This window comes from Gymnoscopelus microlampas (assembly GCF_963454915.1).
Source record: "Gymnoscopelus microlampas genome assembly, chromosome: 3".
Lineage (NCBI taxonomy): Eukaryota > Metazoa > Chordata > Actinopteri > Myctophiformes > Myctophidae > Gymnoscopelus > Gymnoscopelus microlampas.
The window spans coordinates 3,080,603-3,099,012 of record NC_139940.1 but is presented as its reverse complement, the minus strand read 5'-3'; the positions used below and the strand labels follow the sequence as shown (position 1 = coordinate 3,099,012).

The window sequence follows — 18,410 nt, the reverse complement described above, 5'->3', positions numbered from 1 at the left end:
TTGGTCATTTTACAGGATGTTGGATAATATTGTGATATCATGATGGCATAAGTGTTGTTTTTCTCTGGTTTTAATCACTTAAGACTTATTTTATACTTTAAAGAATTGTCAAATGCTTTCAAAAATAGCTGATCTACAACTTGTAAAACCTTGTCGCGTTGCAACAAGTTTTGAGCATCCTAAATTGTATTTCTGTCAATCCAATCGTTTCACCCCTTTTTTATGAGCCCGATATACTTCGTTGACCGGGGTATCCCTGGGATCTATACTTGGCCCCCTCCTTTTTTCCATCTACACCAAACCTCTTCGTCAAAAATAGTTGATCTACACACTCACAACACGTTGCGTTGCATTCTGAGCTTGTAAACCGGCTATTTTCAGAGAAGAGTTTGTAAAGTGACAATAGTTTTGCCAAATATTCGCCGCTTATGACATGCCCAGAATAGGGATGCTGCCTGTGGTTTCATATTGTCCCTCCTTTCTTTGTGTCCCCACAGCGTCCCAGATGTCCCTGCAGTGTCTGGAGTGTCACATCATCTTCAGTGACAGTAAGAGCATGGAGCGCCACCTGAAGCTGAACCACCCGGCGCAGTACGAGCAGTGCATCCTGAGGAACGCGCTGTTCGCCTGCTACGTGTGCGACCGCCACTTCACCAACTCCACCGAGCTCATGGTCCACCAGAAGGCCCACGTGGAGAAGAAGCCCTTCAAGTGTCCCATCTGCTCACAGGTACAGTGTGTATGACTGTCACACATCTGCTCACAGGTACAGTAATGTATGACTGTCACACATCTGCTCACAGGTACAGTGTGTATGACTGTCACACATCTGCTCACAGGTACAGCATGTCATGTTGTCACAATTATTATTACATGATATGGTCCGATTCTTTTTGGTATTACATGACATGATATGGTCCGATTTTTATTTTTATTTTATTTTTCACTCCCCCCACGCACTATTATTATTATTATCATTATTATTATTATTATTATTATTATTGTCTTTAATGTTCTTCTATACTATTTCTTACTGCACTGTTTATTGCTTTCTATTGTATATACTGTATCTGTGTTGTACTCAGGGCGTCCTCGCAAAAGAGAGCTTGCTCTCAACGGACTACCCTGAATACATAAAGGTCAATTAAAAAATAATAATACCGGGAACGCATCTGTGTCATTTATAGATTTCTTAGGCTTTAAAAAAAAATAGCAGATCTACAAGCTCATAACGCGGCACCGATACAAGCTTGTAGATGCTTGTAGATGAAAAGTCTTTGTGCAAATTTGTACAAATCTTTCTATATATATATGTTTTTTTTAAAGCAATTTTTTTAACTCAAATCTTTTCTTCTGGGGGATTCTACAAATGTCTTCTATATCAGTAGTTCTCACACAACAAGATTTTTCAGCAGTGGTTCCGGTAGGAGACACAAAGAGTCTCCTTTTGTGTCTCCTACCGGAACCGCTGCCTACCGGTCCACCGGTCATCAAATTATTGTCTTAGGAATGAGACAAAAACAAAAAAAAATCTATGAATTCAAGTCTCCATGGGGTGACTAATCATTTTGTGTTTGGGTGAACTATCCCTTTAATGGGTTAAATCATTAATCACAATTATTTGCAAGACGATTAATTGTCCACTAACAGTCTCATCATCGTGACCCCCCCTCTCCCTCCATCCCTGCTCCTCACAGACCTACAAGAAGTCATCAGAGCTCACCCTCCACAAGAAGCTGCATTTCGGCGAGGACGGCTACGCCTGCACCGACTGCGGCAAGCCCTGCAAGACGCTGACGCTGCTGAAGTACCACCGCCGCACGCACACCGGAGAGACGCCCTACGTGTGCCGCGAGTGTGGCGCCCGCTTCGCCCAGACCAAGGCTCTGCAGAGACACCAGCTGTCTCACTCCTCTGAGGAACCCCAGGAACCTGAGACACAACAACAACAACAACAACAACCCAAGAGCAAAGGTTTGACTCACTGACCTCTTATACTTCATTATTAACCCTATATACTGACCGCTTATACTTCATTATTAACCCTATATACTGACCTCTTATACTTCATTATTAACCCTATATACTGACCTCTTATACTTCATTATTAACCCTATATACTGACCTCTTATACTTCATTATTAACCCTATATACTGACCGCTTATACTTCATTATTAACCCTATATACTGACCTCTTATACTTCATTATTAACCCTATATGCTGACCTCTTATACTTCATTATTAACCCTATATACTGACCTCTTATACTTCATTATTAACCCTATATACTGACCTCTTATACTTCATTATTAACCCTATATACTGACCTCTTATACTTCATTATTAACCCTATATACTGACCTCCTATACTTCATTATTAACCCTATATACTGACCGCTTATACTTCATTATTAACCCTATATACTGACCGCTTATACTTCATTATTAACCCTATATACTGACCGCTTATACTTCATTATTAACCCTATATACTGACCTCTTATACTTCATTATTAACACATTTAGACTGATTAATTGATTGAATACTTTATTTAGAAAGACATGGAAGTACAATTAACAATACAAGGTCCTCTAAACTGGATCGCACATAAAAGCACAAAGGCTTATTTAAAATGAGATCCCTGTGCACTCACATCATGATGACAGAAGAAATATGTACAATAGACAGTTTTAGGAGGAGGGGAGGGGGGGGGGGTAGGTTAACTCATTGAGTGCCAATCATGTGTTTCACGTGTTTTTGAAAACAAATTGTAAAAAAAAAGAAAAAAGAAAGTGAGGTCATAAACCCCCCAAAAACATAGAAAATTAAAAAAGTGAAAATGAATGTCATAGAACCTTTAATGGGTTTAAATCCTTAATCACAATTATTTGCAAGACGATTAATTGTCCACGTGATCGTGACCCCCCCCCCCCCCCCCCCCCCACAAAAAAAAAATGTTTTGGGGGGGATATCATTATCTAACTTATAACTGAAAAAGGCTGTATCTCGCTTCCAAAGCACTTTTTTAGCGGCGCCAGCCGCTCTCTATCTGACTGTCTATCTGTCCGTGTGTCCGCTGTATTCTTATTGGCTGGGCTATAAACAAATCTTGATGACAACACCCGTGTATGTTTGAGCACGGGGCTCATCAAAGGCGCCCGCTTCCTTCACACAGGGTGTGATTTTTTTTACTTTGAAAAAGTAAAAAAAAAAAATCGCATTGGCCAGAAATAATTCAGGCCTTTGACAGGGGCCAGTTTGGAATTGCAGCCTCCTGAAGGTGATTTTTTTAGGGCAGTTTTGAAAGTGAGTAGGGTTTTACACTCCTGTACTCCTTTGGGTACGGCATTCCACATTTTTGATGAATAGCATGAGAAAGGTTTCATTCCCTTGTTTGTGCCAAATCTGGGTTGAACATGATCAGTGGAGCTGCCTCTGGTGTTATGATCGTGGACTTCATTTATGTTTTGGAAGTATTTTGACAAATACAGGGGGATCCCAATGTTGTGACTAGGAAAGAATCTGTGTCATTTTTAGATCTCGTTGGGCTATTTTTTTGAAAAATCTTTCAACTCAAAGCTTTGCTTCTGGGGGATTGTACAAATGTCCTGACCTGGGGTCGGAGGTCAGCCCAATGTGACTGTAGGTGGAGCCATGCTTTTAGGACGGCCTTAAACTTTAATGGCGAGGTTAACCCTTTCAGGGCTGTTGGTAGAGCCATTTTTTAATGGCCAAAGTATAAACTAATGGTTTAAGTGGTTACACAGATGTGTCCCCGGTTTTAATGGGTTAAGCGACTTGAACTTGGGCGCGGGGGGTCAAAGGAACTCCCTCTGGTGGAGGACCTATGAGCATCCTCTACTCAGCGTACTCTGAGTACTCTTACTCTGAGTACGCTGAGTACTCAGAGTACCTATGAGCATCCCCCCTACTCAGGAGAACTTCAAAGTAGTTTGTTAACCAGAAGTCCTGCTTCTGGTTTACAAGCTGTTTTCGCCGAATGTTCACCTACTGTATTATGACATGCCCAGTATAGGGAGGGTCGTGGGGTTCATGTGGTTAAACCTATTTGTGCCGTGATTACACATACTCGAACATACTGCAAAGCAAAAAGAACATTTTGTGAAATGACATCGTCACCAAAAACCACATTCTCTTCTTCTTCTTTATCCCTATAGCTATAAAATACATGTGTTCTACGTGTCTTCTTTATCCCTATAGCTATAAAATACATGTGTTCTACGTGTCTTCTTTATCCCTATAGCTATAAAATACCCGTGTTCTTCGTGCAAGGCGGTCTTCAGGACCCCCAAGGGACGAGGTCGTCACATGAAGACCAAGCACAGCGTGCTGCCGCCGGCCGCCGAGAACGACAGCCTCCAGGCCGGGAAGACGCAGGGCGTCCCGACCATCACGCCCATCTCCATCTGCCAGCCGTCCCTGCTGCAGATGGAGTCCCTGGGCCCGCTGCAGAAGGTGGACTCCAACATGGACACGGAGCTGATCTGCAAGCTGATCGAGTCCATGGCCAACGTGCACAGAGTCAACCAGGTGGTGGTTCTGGGACAGGTGGCGCCGCAGGCTCCGATGACGACCAACGCGCCGGACGAAGAAGAAGCGCCGCTCGCCCAGGGAGGAGAGTCTGTGAATGTAAGCGTCACCCCGTCGCCCCAGGTCAGTGGTGGAAAGTAAAAGTAAAAGTGCATTTACTCTAGTACTGTACTTAAGTACAATTTTGAGGTACTTTGACTTTACTGGAGTATTTCCAATTTTCAATACTTTTACTTCTACTCCCACACAACTATCCTTCTTCGTTCTCTACACTGGCTCCCCGTAGCGTAGCGGCTCGCATCCAGTTTAAAACCCTGATGCTAGCCTATAGGGCAGTGAAAGGAACAGCTCCTTCTTACCTCCAGGCTATGGTCAAGCCTTACACCCCTAGCCCGACCACTTCAGTCTGCCACCTCGGGGGTGACTGGTTGCCTCGTCGCTCAGTGGTCCTTCTGGCCGATCCACACGGTCACGACTTTTTTCTGTTCTGGCCCCACAGTGGTGGAATGAACTCCCCACTGATGTCCCATCTTGCCCTTCTTTCGCCGCAGGCTGAAAACCCACCTCTTCAGGAAACACTACCCTTTCTCTTAGCCTTGCCTACTTGTTGTCAATTAGTTGTACGAGCTCTTGTCTTATTTGATCTTGTTTATTCGATACACTTATTTGTTTTATCTCATGTTCATTTGATTTCCGTATTTGTCTCATCTGTTTAAGAAAGTAGTTAGCTGATATATTGTTCTTTTACCTTAGCGCTAGGTATACTCTTAGTTGTTTGTTTTAGAAGAAAATGCACTTCAGACTTCTGGTGATTAGTAGTTTAGTTCCCTAACTATGTTGAATGCACTTATTGTAAGTGGCTTTGGAAAAAAGCGTCTGCTAAATGACTGTAATGTAATGTAATGTACATCTCAGAGACAAATGTTGTACTTTTACTCCACTACAATTATTTGAAAACTTTAGTTACTAGTTACTTTGCAGTTATAAATTATTACATTATAAAACATACATTAACCACTTTAGCCCTATGTTATACCTAGGCTATTTGAAAATAGCACACAGCATACATTTGTATACCAATTACCTTTGTACTTAACTTTAACTCAAGTAAATTTTGAATTCCGGAACTTTTACTTGCAACAGAGTATTTCTACATTGCAGCATCGATACTTTTACTCAAGTAAAACATTTGAGTACTTTTTCCACCCCCGTCGCCCCAGGTGACCGATCCGTCCGTAGCAGTGGGACCGTGCGACTCGTCGTTGGAGCACACCATCATCCTGGAGCCCATCACGCCGGACGGACAGCTGATCAACCCCGTGTTCACGCACGCCTCGGAGCCGCCCGCGCCGCCGCCGCTGGTGGACATTAACGGGTTAACGCTCGTCCCCGAAGAACGCCGCCACCAGAGCGCCGGCGAGTTGATGCTTCGGCTTCTGGAGCAGCAGCCGGACGCCTCTGGCTCGGGTAGGGATGTTAACAATGAATCTATAATCGATGAACAGTGTGCATTTTTTTGGAAAAAAAATGTTCAGAACTCAAGATATCATTATCTGAAGATTTGCAGCTCCATCCACTCCTTGTTTAACTTAGAACTGAAAAAGGCTGTATCTCGCTTCCTAAGCACTTTTTTTTTACTTTGAAACAGTATGAACATATTTTTTTCTTTTTTTTTGGGGCTAGTGACAGTTACAGGTATGGATGGTGTATGTGATCAAATATGATCTTACCATAATCACAGTAATCCATAATCATATTCCATTATATTCAAGGGCTTTTGGAGAGAAATGAGACGGACTCCACAGATAGAGCACTGCAGAGGGGAGGTGTGTGTGTCTGTGTCCAGCTGATGCTCTTTGAGGCTCCTTAATGCTATATACATCAAGGCAATTATGTTTCTTTCTGCAGCCATTTTCGGTTTCGGACAAGAATTTTTCTTTTGGTCCTAAAAAAACCCGCTTATCAATTAATCGGTTAATTGATCGATAAGGTTATCAATTATCAATTAACACATCGGGTGCCAAACACGGTTAAAACAGTGTTTTCGAAGAGTAGCGCATTGGTGCCAAACACGGTAAAACGTGTTATTGAATCTTTTTGTTTTTTTCGTTTTTTCCACACGGGAGGGGCTAGCGCAGCTCTGGAAGGAAGGGACAGATGGATCACCGTGCCAAAAAACATGGCTCCCCATCCGCTTCCGTTCTATCTCCTTGATAAAAACCTCTGTAGCTCCGAAACTTTTTCCGGTGGGGAAAACGAGTAATTTTCGATGTGCGGTCCCTTCCCCATTGTGGCTCGCGTGAGAGATGTTATCGTTCCAGGCGTTAGCCAGGACCATCGTGCACCGTGCACGCATGCATGCATTGTTTACATGGATTGCTCGTCGTGGAGTCTAGAGCTTTAAACAGCGCAGCGCAACGATAAGATTTATGGCACCGAACGTAATCTGTTTTAATAAAGTTCTGGCACCCGATGTGTTAATTGGGGGCGGTAACTTGGGGCGGTAGTGTCTCAGGGGTAGAGTGGCCGGGTAGAGTGAACTGGAAACCGCATGGTTCCCAGTTCGATCCCGGGCTGGGGGGCTCCCCTAGAGTTAGTGTGGAAGGGTCCTTGAGCAAGACACTGAACCCCTAATTGCTCCTGATGAGCAGGTTGGTGCCTTGCATGGTTTCCTCCACCATCGGTGTATGAATGTGTGTGTGAATGGGTTAATGTAATGGCACAATCTATGTAAAGCAATTTGGATAAAAGCCCTACATAAATGCACCATTTACCATTTTAATGAATTAAAGGTAGGGTAAGTGATATTTTTTGGTTAAAACAAAAAGTATTTTGTTAAAAGGTTAAAGCACTATATTGTGATAGTAATCATTGCTATAGAGTGTTTGTTCAGTAACAGGAGTCTCCCCGTCTCTCCAGCTCTTTAATAAACAGAAAATACTTTTTTCGGTAGGTGTCAAAATCTCAGCCAATCAGGAGAAAGTACCCATTTTTAAGCTTAATTTTTTTTATAGTATTCCAGTTCAAATTGTGTCTGCTCATTTCTTAGTGTCATCACTTCCAATTTCACTTGTTTAATCTGTATCCTGATTGAGTTCTCTGTCCTGGTTGGATAAAATTGGAAATGAAACTGAAACTGAAACGAAAATGCATTTTCTGTTTATTAAAGAGCTGGAGAGACAAGGAGACTCTTTTTACTGAACAAACACTCTATAGCAATGAGTACTATCAGAATATAGAGCTATTTAACACTTATTTTAACCAACGCAAATCACTTACCCTACCTTTAATGGATCATTTGCCTCCCTAGGCTCGGGTACGCTGGAGGAAGCCGTGGGTCACATGGTCGAGTGTCAGAGCGAAGCCGCTGACCTCACACAACACGACCCGGAGCAGCAGACGGTCGTCTTAGAGCTGACCTCCGTGCTGACCCCCACCCTGGAGTTTGAACGGAGCCGCCCCGAGCCCGCCTCCTCGTTGATACCCACCGACGAGCTGGAGGACAGCAGCCACCACCACCACCAGGCCGGGATGGGGGGCGGCGGTGGTCCCGAGGAGGGCCGGTTGTCGGTCCCGCCGCCGTCTCTCATGCATACGGCTCAGTTGGATCTGGAGCAGCAGCAGGACCTCTCTGTCTGCGCGTTCATGACGGCGGAGACGCCCAGCCTCCCCGCCGGGGGGGAATCCCAAACTAACCCTGAAGCAGAGGCTTTGATGCCGAACCTCGCGGTGGAATCCCAAACCGACCCTGAAACGCTGACTCTCAACACAGGTTCTTAAGTTACTAGTTACTTTGTAGATTTAGATTATTATTACAAAACATACATTAACCACTTCAGCCCCATATACGTGTAGGCCATTTGAAAATAGCCGATCTACAAGCTCACAATGCGTCACGATGCGACACATTGTGAGCTTGTAGATCTGCTATTTTCAAAATATATATTTTTTGAAAACTTGTGAAATGGGACATTCTGCATAATGACTACTTTCTACTTTTGGTACTTTAAGTGCATTTTGATACCAATACTTTTGTACTTTTACTTTTTTTTAATTCTGAATTTCTGACTTGTGACTTGAGTATTTCTACATTGCAGTATTGATACTTTAACTCATTGAGTGCCATTGACGTGTTTCACATGTTTTACCGCAATGGCGCAACGTGCCAATGACGTGTTTGACGAACCCAAGATATCATCATTTGAAGATTTGCTGCTCCATTCACTTCTTGTTTAACTTATTACTGTAAAAGGCTGTATCTCGGCTCCTGAGCACTTTTTTTTTTACTATGTATTTTTCAATGTTATTATGTTATTTTCAAAAGGCAGACAATTAATGTCAACAAGGTCCAATGACCTCGTTGACATTTGTGAAACCACACAGTGCAACCCTCAGTGATCAGCACCCATCAGGGGATCCATTATACTGGAGATAAATATTCTGTGACTACTTGAAAAGGGTATAAGAAAATTGAAAAATTGCTGGCACAGTTCACAATGATTGTTTTATTTCATTAGCACTGAATGAGTTAAGTAAAAGATTAGAGTACTTTTTCCACCACTCTACATACCTGCTACTCTTTATACTATAAATGTATAAATATAAAAAATCTCATGTTTTTCTTTTGACCCGTTTCTTTTCCATGTCTTCTCCTTGCTCTCAACGCAGGCTCTGAGATGCAGACGGCGGGAATGGATCACATGGACTCTGTGAAGGAGGGCGCTCCGCTAGAGGAAGAAGAAGAAGAAGAAGAAGAATCGCACAAAATAAACCAAGTGGAACCGCCCGGTGGAGGAAGGCAGGAGCGGAAAGCGCACAAACCGTCCGTAAGAGAGGCCGAAAAAGACGAGACGCAGACGCCGCCGTCCCTGACGGAGGCCAAGCGGGCGGAGCAACAGGCCGCCTCCTCCTCCTCCGACTCGCCCGTGAACGTCATGTCGGCTCAGGAGCTGGTGAAGGTGCGTAAGAGGAAGACCCAGCTGGCGGGACCCATGTACAGCGACTACTATTGGCTCAGCGAGCAGCCAATCAAACGGCAGAGGGCCAAGAAATCCGTCCTGGTCGTTAAATTCGGCCCCAAAAAGAAGGAGAAGAGGAACAAAGGACGGAGGAAGTCGTCTCAGGCGTTTCAGTCGCCCGTGGAGGAGGAGGAGGAGGAGGAGCTGTTGGTAGAAACGTCGCCTAAACCGTCGGAGAAAAAAGCTGCTTTGAAAAGGAAGGGAGGGAAAACGAAAAAGGCCTCGAAGCTCGATTCACAGCTAGAACACGTCAAAGAGGATTCGAGAACAAAGACGTTGAAAAGACAAAAAGATGTAATTGTTGAGGACAAAACGGAACAAATGAGTCTACAAGAAAGCACACACGCTCCTGTAGTGAAGAAGAAAAAAAAGCAACAGAAAGCTGTGCAAAACAATTTGATCGGCGAGGACGAAATGGAGCCGATAAGTCCAGACCAAAGCATGGACGCTCCGCTAGTTAGAAAGAAAAAGCAACAGAAGAAAGCCATGCAGAAAGATCTGACAGCCGAGGGTGAAATGGACCAAATAATAAGTCAGGAAAGCACAGAATATCCCGCCGTTAAAAAGAAAAAGCAACAGAAAAACATGCAAAAAGAGTTTATTAATGAGGATACGGCGGACGAACCGAGTCGAGAAGAAAACCCAGCAGACACTCCGGTCGTCAAGAAGAAAAAACAACAGAAAACGGTGCAAAAGGATTTGGCTAATGACGGCACGATGGAGCAAATAATTGAAGAAGAAGAAGAAGACACAGACTCTTTGGTGGTTAAAAAGCAACAGAAAAAAACACAGGCCAAGAAAACAACGACAGACGGAAAGCTGACCAAAAAAAAGGGTCCGAAGGGGAAAGTGCAGAACGAGGAGGAGAAGGAGAAGGAGACGGAGAGGAGCCTGGCGTCCAACGTAGAACAGCAGATCAAACAAGACGCTCTGCTCCTCCTCAGAGGCCACAAGCAGCCCTGCCTCAAGGTTTACAAGTTAGACCCTTCAAAGGCGGCGTGCGCGTCACCGCCGGACACCCCTCTTCATGACCCCCTGACGGACCCCCAGGAGACAAACGCACAGACGCACCAACCTCCAGATGGGCTTACAGGTCAGTGGAGTTGGTAACTTAAGTATGTTTACTCAAGTACTGTATTTAAGTACAATTTTGAGGCACTTTTACTACATATGTACATTTTTCCACTCCACTACATCTTTACTTTACACATTTACTGTACTTAAAAACATTAGTTTCAAGTTACTTCGTATATTCATATTATTATTATTATTACAAAACATACCCACTGAGCATTTTTGGGGCTATTAGACGTCTAAAATACGTCTAAGGGCTAGCGTAGACCTACTGTATATATAGACCGTCTATATCATAGCCGTTGAAATGACGTCTACAATATAAACGGTCTAAATATAGACGCTTAAAAAACAGCTAATCAACGTCTAGGCTAAGAATAGACGTCTAAAAAACGTTCACTTTTAGACCAATTATGCCCTGTTTTAGACGGAGGTCTAATAGACGACTATGGCAAAGTATAAGATAATAGTTATAGCTCAAATCTAAAAATGACACAAATGCGTTACCGGGTTGAATGGGTTAACCAGTTAAGCCCTATTTTATACTTTGTCTATTCGAAAATAGCCGAAAAAAGTTTGACAAGTTTGATTACTGCAACGCACTCTACTCTGGCCTGCCAAAGAACACAACTGACAGATTACAACTTGTTCAAAATGCGGCAGCCAGAGTTTCAACTAAAACTAAGATAAGAGAACATATTTTTTTCAACAATATGTTTAAGATAAGAGAACATATCACTCCAGTTCTAGCTTCACTACACTGGCTCCCGGTTGTTTTTAGGATTAGGTTGATTTTAAAATTCTTTTACTAGTTTATAAAGCTCTCAATGGTCTGGCACCTTCCTACCTCTATGACTGCCTGTCTAGATATGTTCCAAACCGGACCCCCAGGTCTTCAAGTGCTGACCTGCTCGAGGTGCCTACAATGACATATAAAAAACACGGTGAAGCAGCATTCTTCTTCTACGGACCGACAGCGTGGAATAAACTCCCATTACACCTAAGACAGGCAGCCTCTGTCGATAGTTTTAAAGCACCATTACACCTAAGACAGGCAGCCTCTGTCGATAGCTTTAAAGCACCATTACACCTAAGACAGGCAGCCTCTGTCGATAGTTTTAAAGCACAGCTACAAGACCTACTTCTTCACTCTTGCTTTTAGCTGATTCTTTGGTTGATTTTTAAATCTCTGTGTTGTTACCCATGTCCTCACTGTATTGCCTATTGCAATGGTGTTCTATGCTTTTGCTTTTCTTTTTTTGCTTTATTGTTAAATTGGTTGTAACTGTAATTGTATTCTTGCTCTGTAAAGCCCTTTTGAGCATTTCATGAAAGGTGCTGTACAAATAAAGTTTATTATTATTATTATTCATTATTTTAAAAACTCTTCTTCCATCACCAGCTCCAGGCAGAACAAAGGGAAAAGGAGGACGTCCCAAAAAGAACCAGAAACGTCTGACCCTGCTGGCCTCTCGCCCGGTGGCCGCCGCTCCTCCGCCCGTCGTCGCCGAGGCCTCGTTCGCCGCCGCCAAGCCCAAGACCGCCCGGAAACGCAAGAACCCCAACGTGGAGACGGAGGGGGTCATCACCTCCAGGCACCCCCCCCCCGCTCTGCAGTGTAAAGACTGTGGAGAGAGGTTCGGCGAGGTGTCCACGCTGCAGGGACACAAGGCCTCCATGCACCTGGTGGAGAGTCCCGGCCTCACCTACACCAACGGGAACATCTTTGAGGGCGTGTCCTCCTCCTCACACATACATCTATGCCCAGCCCCCACCCTGACAGGTTGGCTGCTTTTCCTTTTTTTTTGTACATACACCTAGGCCTGTCACGATTGCCAACGGCCTTTTTGCATGTAGTTGAAGCGCAAGGAGGCGGGGGGTGCGTGGGGAGAGAGTCAGCGCACTGAAGTCAAGGCACAGACTACTGTGTTGTTGACAGGATGCACGCTTATGAGAAACAACACAAATAAAACCTGGTGAAACAGTTGCGTGCATTAGAGCAAGATGAGGATAAAGGAAACATTAATGTCCAGTTTGATAATCCACAACTACTGTGCCAGATAATCACCAAGAGAATAAAAAAAGAAAAAACGTTTCAGTCATTCAGTCCGACTTCACTGTAGCCTATAGTAGCCTTTTCATAAACTATATTTGTATTAGGCTGTCCTGAGAGTTTATAATATTTAGAGACATTTAAAGTTTCAAATGCAAAAGTAGTGGTAGTAGTTGCGAATTACTGTGTGTGTGTGTGTGTGTGTGTGTGTGTTCGCTGTGGGTCCGTGGCGACGGGTCGCGTGAGTGTGTGTGGGAACTGTTGCAGCTATAGCAGACATCGAACACAGGCCTTGCCCATACATAACTAAAGGTCTGCAAATACTTTGACTGTGCACATCCCCGGGTATGGACTAGTATGTATGTATAAATGTAAAAATCTCAGGAAAGAAACGTCAAAATAAAAACCTATGTTTTGTCCCTCTCTCTGTCCGCCCCCTCCTCTTTTTTTCCCTGAAAACCGCGACTAATGGAGCTTTGCGCAAAAAATAATAATATTTCACCCACTTCTTCTTTACACCTGTATAAACCTGTGATCATGTGACTTTACGCCTGTATAAACCTGTGATCATGTGACTAATAAAGTTCATTTCTGACTCCTGCCAGATGGTGGCGCCAGCGCGATGAACGCCGCCGCCACAGACTGGGACATGGAGGCTGAGACGGGGGACGTGGCCGCCGGCAACGTCTCTTTCCCGGACCTGAACGTCTCCCCGTCTCTCCCCGTGGTCCCGGGCGCCGAGGGGGGCGGACACCCGCTGGCCCGGGCTGGCCCCCAGGGACCCCCCCCGCGGTGTCTCACCCCTCCTCCCCCTCCTCCAGCCCTCTCACCGGGTCTCTTGAAGCCGGATCGGACCCGGACGGCTCTGGGATCAGACCGCCGCTCCCCTCCGCCACGTCTGACCTCGGTGAGCCCTCTCACGACCACGCAGGGCTTTGGCGTCGGAATATAATGGCAGCTTTTACATGTTACTTTATGTAAGTTAACCCTGTAAGCCCTGGAACGCATCTGTGTCACTTTTTTATTTGAGCTAAAAAAGCATTATTTTACACTTTGGCTATTCAAAAATAGCAGATATACAAGCTCATAGCGCGGCACCGAGTGCCGCGCTATGAGCTTGTATATCTTGTATATCTGCTTGTATATCTGCTAAATCGTTATTTTTTTGCAAATCTTGGGATTTGAGTTACAAAGGCAAACATTTGTAACTCAAATATTTGCTTCTGGGGGATTCAACTGTTTTTTGAAAAAACTTATATCGCCATAATATCAGTGGTTCTTTTTTCCATGTCAAGGACCCCCAAAATGACATGTATTTGGCCGCGGACCCCCATCTAAAAATATATTCCAGGGACCACCAGAAGCAAAGATTTGAGTTAAAATGTTTCGCTTTAAAGCAATATATATTAAAAGATTTGCACACATTTTCCAAAAATAGCAGATCTACAAGCTCATAGCGCGGCACTCGGTGCTGCGCTATGAGCTTGTAGATCTGCTATTTTTGAATAGCCCAAAGTGTAAAATAATGCTTTTTTTTTGCTCAAATCAAAAAGTGACACAGATGCTTCTTCAGGGCTTAAAGGGTTAAACAGATCAGGAAGATGCAGGACTCAGTTGTCAGGAACCAAACTCCATGCTTTATTGTAGATCTCATCACAGCAGAGAGAGACTAGTGTCTTCCTGCCAGAGCTTCCCCCATCACTCCCCAACACCAATCTCTTACACACATTTATACAATCAGGAGAACTACACATGAGGTATAACAACAGATGGTCACTCCTTACATGGGCTTTATTCTATAACTGACTCACACATAGTCGGCACGTTTGAAATAGGTTAGCCTGAGTCGGCTGTTTGCAAAATACTTTGTCAGGGAGTTTGTCAGGGAGAGGAGTTTGACAAGGAAGAACAGGTGATGATTGTTAGCCTGGTAAAACCCTCCCTCCGGAAATCTCATTTCCATTTGATTTCAGGAGTGAGTCTGGCCTGATCCGCCTTTCTGCAATATTGGCTCTGTACGCCAAACTGACGAGCCTATCAGCGTCGTCACTCATTGTTCTGTGATTGACAGCGACAGTTGGCCAATCAGGTGGCGAGTTCGAGTGAGCCCGAATGAAGCCGAGTGCAGCCTGACTGCAGCGAAAAAAGACGAACGGCAGCCATTGTTTTTTTGTGCGAGTGCCGTCACATCTTACAAACTTCGTTTTTGAGGCACGGAATTTACTTTTAAGTTATCGTTTGTATAGAATTTAGTTGTTTAACTTCATATATGTGGTCAATTAATCATGACAGAGCCTATTTAAAAATATAAATTCAGAGAACCGGGAGGGGCGGGCAGTGACACGCATGTATCCCAATAAGGCAACCTATTTTGGGCATGACGATCTCAAAAGTCCCCTTGCGTCACATAGTCTGGAGGTGGTAAAAATCCACTGCAATCGGCTGAAGGGGAAAAACGATCATTGGCTGAAGGGGTTGTCAGTCAACGGTATTACTCCCGCCCAACTCCAGCCCACAGACAATATTGCAGAAAAGCGGATCAGGCCAGACTCACTCCTGAAATCAAATGGAAATGAGATTTCCGGAGGGAGGGTTTACCAGGCTAGATGATTGTTGCATCTACTAATACGTTCAATTAATCAATACCTCAATGACTGTTATATGAATTTTATCCACCACAGGGAAAGGGCAAAACAGAACGTCGGAACAGCGGCGCCGAGGATCGCTCGCCGCCCCCCTCACCCCCAGAACCACCCGAGGTCCAAGGCGGCGGCGGCGCCGACGAAGACGTCAAGGAGGACTTGCTTCTGGAGGTGGACCTGGTCACGGTGGGCGATCAGAACGACAGAGAAGAAGAAGAAGACCCGTCCGCGGTCGAAGGCGGCGGCTGTTCCAAGAACGAGTCCGTCGAAGGAGGACCGAGCGATCCGGAACACGGAAACTCTGGCGCTCCCGTGGCCTCCTCGTCCTCCCCCCTCTCCTCCTCCTCGGCTCGCGGCGAAGAGGAGAAGGCGACGGAGATGCACTCCACCTCGCAGACGGCCTCCTGCTCCATGCGTCAGCCCGAGGAGGTGAAGGAGGAGGAGGAGGAGACCACGGTGCAGCAGAGGGCGGAGGCCATCATGAGGGGGGCGGGGCGAAGGGGCGGGGCCAGGGGGAGGAGAGGGGGGGCGGGGCGTCTGAGGAGGAACGCCGTGGGGAGGAGGAGCGTCGATGGAGACGCGGTGAGAGGAGGAGCGGAGCAGGAGAAGCTGTCAGCGGAATGTCAGGTGATTGATTGATTGATTGATTGATGTTTTTATGGACACCGTTGCATGTTGTTGCCGTCTGGAACAGAAACATTGTATCTGTGTTTCATTAGAGTTTCACGCAGACAGTAGTGAAAATATCTGATCTACAATGTGACGCTTTGTGAGCTTTTGAAAACATTTTAAAGCGGGTAAATGTGTGTGTGTGTGTGTGTGTGTGTGTGTGTGGGCTTTATAAATATTGATCCAATGAAAAGGATTAAGATTTTGTGCAAGGGATAATGCATGGGGAGGTGGTCATTTATTGAAATTTGAAGACAGGGTGATTATGCACCGAGGCGGAGCCAAGGTGCATAATCACCCTGAAGGGCTTCAAATTTCAATAATGACCACCTCCCCATGCATTATCCCTCTTATTACATGGCTACTTAAAAAATACATAAATACATTTACCCAAAAGTAACAACAAAACTAAGTATTTCCTTGCTTACAGCAATAAGCATTGGGCTGGGCGGACAAGTTCACCTCGGAAAACAAATGACAGTATTCCACAAGGTAACCGGAAAACTCGCCCCAAAACACACTCGCCCCCCCATTCTATTTACTGCCGATTTGCCTGTAATACCGCCGGATTTGCCCCGGGGCGACTGTGTTTTGGGACGAGCGTTTTGGTATTCCCCCGTTGTTGTGCCACGATAAACAAGGAAGTGTAGAGGATCAAATAGAATGACTTTTCGGTTATTGCATCGTCTATTTCTCACTTCAAATGTTTTCAAAAACATTCTTGAGAGCAACTAAACGTTGTAAATGACATTGTTTGTTTGTTTACATGGCTGTCATGTTGGATAAAGCATAAAACCAAGCAGCGCAGGTTGATATGAGCAGGTGTTCTGAGTCTCTGATTACACAGCCGTCCGTTATAGAGCTCATCGGTCATTATCCAGAAATAATGACCGATGACTGACCAATCAGAATCGAGCATTCAACCAAGCCGTCTAATAAGACTAAATAATAACTACATTGGATCCAATGGAAACACACTTTTTCTTTTTTACAAAAAGTTAATACAAGGTTTCCACTCAACAGTAAAACAATATGTATACAGTATGTAGGTGTAGTAATGTCTCACAGTCTCTGTCTGATGACCAAAAGCCTAATATCTACCCCCCGCCCCGCCTAGGGGGAATTCCCTTTAGGCTAGTGGTTAAGATGTTTCCATGTGGGAGACCTGGGTTCGATTCCCGGTTATGTGTATATTTATATATTCACTCTACTCATATCACTAACCTTTGAATATTTGACCTATCCTTGTCTGTGTTCCTGTGTTGATTTTAACAGCACATTTTGATGTAGTTTTAGTCTTTTGAATAACGAAATTGTCAATATATTCAGTGAAAAAAGGAAGTCGACGAACATTTTCTCGTCATAGTTTTAGTCGCCGAAATCAACACCGCTGTGTTCTTCTTCCCTTTCCTGAAAACCTACCAATGATGGAGCTCGTATGAAAACTATCATTTCACCCACTTCTTTACCACCTGTAAGCAGTGGTGGAAAAAGTACTCAAATGTTTTACTTAAGTAAAAGAATCAATACTGCACTGTAGAAGTACTCTGTTACAAGTAAAAGTCCGGAATTCTAAATTAATGTAATGTAATGTAAAAGTACAGAAGTATTGGCATCAAAATAGCCGATCTACAAGCTCACAACGCGTCGCAAAGCGACGCGTTGTGAGCTTGTAAATCGGCTATTTTCAAATAGCCTTGGTATAAAATAGGGCTGAAGTGGTTAATGTATGTTTCATAATATCATCATTTATATCTGAATAGTAACTAGTTACTAAAGTTTTCAAATAAATGTAGTGGAGTAAAAGTACAATATTTGCCTCTGAGATGTAGTGGAGTAGAAGTATTGGAAATTGGAAATACTCAAATAAAGTACAAACACCTCAAAACTGTACTTAAGCCAATGTACTTAGTTACTTTCCACCACTGCCTGTAAGCCCTGTGATGTCTAATGCAGTGGTTCTCAAACTTTTTCATGTCAAGGACCCCCAAATTGACACTTATTAGCCCGCGGACCCCCATTTTAAAAGATATGCCAGGGACCCCCCATAAGAGAAGATTTTTTTACGGCTCTAGCAGTGATTCTCAACCATTTTAATTTCAAGGACCCCCAGTTTGACATGCATTAGGCTACGGACCCCCATTTAATGGCATTTATACCGCTGGGACCCCAATTTATATGGTCAAATCAATGTTAATTTAACTCTTGAGAGTGTACAAATGGAACCAAACGGACCCTAACGGGTCCGTTTGGTTCCATTTGTAGACTCTCAGAGTTACAGACCCATAAGGGTCCATTTGGTGCCTATCCATCATTTAGCTGGGGACCCCCTGGAACCCCCTCAAGTACCCCTGGGGGTCCCCGGACCCCACTTTGAGAACCAATGGTCTAATGGTTGGT

General features: G+C 44.3%; 1 protein-coding gene across 1 annotated transcript in view; it reads left to right on the top strand.

Annotated features, from left to right (window-relative positions):
• The window catches only part of znf576.1 (zinc finger protein 576, tandem duplicate 1), a 41,286-nt gene that overhangs the window by 3,077 nt on the left and 19,799 nt on the right, over window positions 1–18,410 (top strand). The window contains exons 3-11 of the mRNA XM_084048832.1: window positions 498–730; window positions 1,698–1,974; window positions 4,268–4,677; window positions 5,775–6,021; window positions 7,865–8,326; window positions 9,223–10,665; window positions 12,049–12,429; window positions 13,305–13,606; window positions 15,381–15,968. Of these exons, the coding sequence (XP_083904958.1) occupies window positions 498–730; window positions 1,698–1,974; window positions 4,268–4,677; window positions 5,775–6,021; window positions 7,865–8,326; window positions 9,223–10,665; window positions 12,049–12,429; window positions 13,305–13,606; window positions 15,381–15,968 (4,343 nt within the window). The remainder of the gene's footprint in view (window positions 1–497; window positions 731–1,697; window positions 1,975–4,267; window positions 4,678–5,774; window positions 6,022–7,864; window positions 8,327–9,222; window positions 10,666–12,048; window positions 12,430–13,304; window positions 13,607–15,380; window positions 15,969–18,410) is intronic.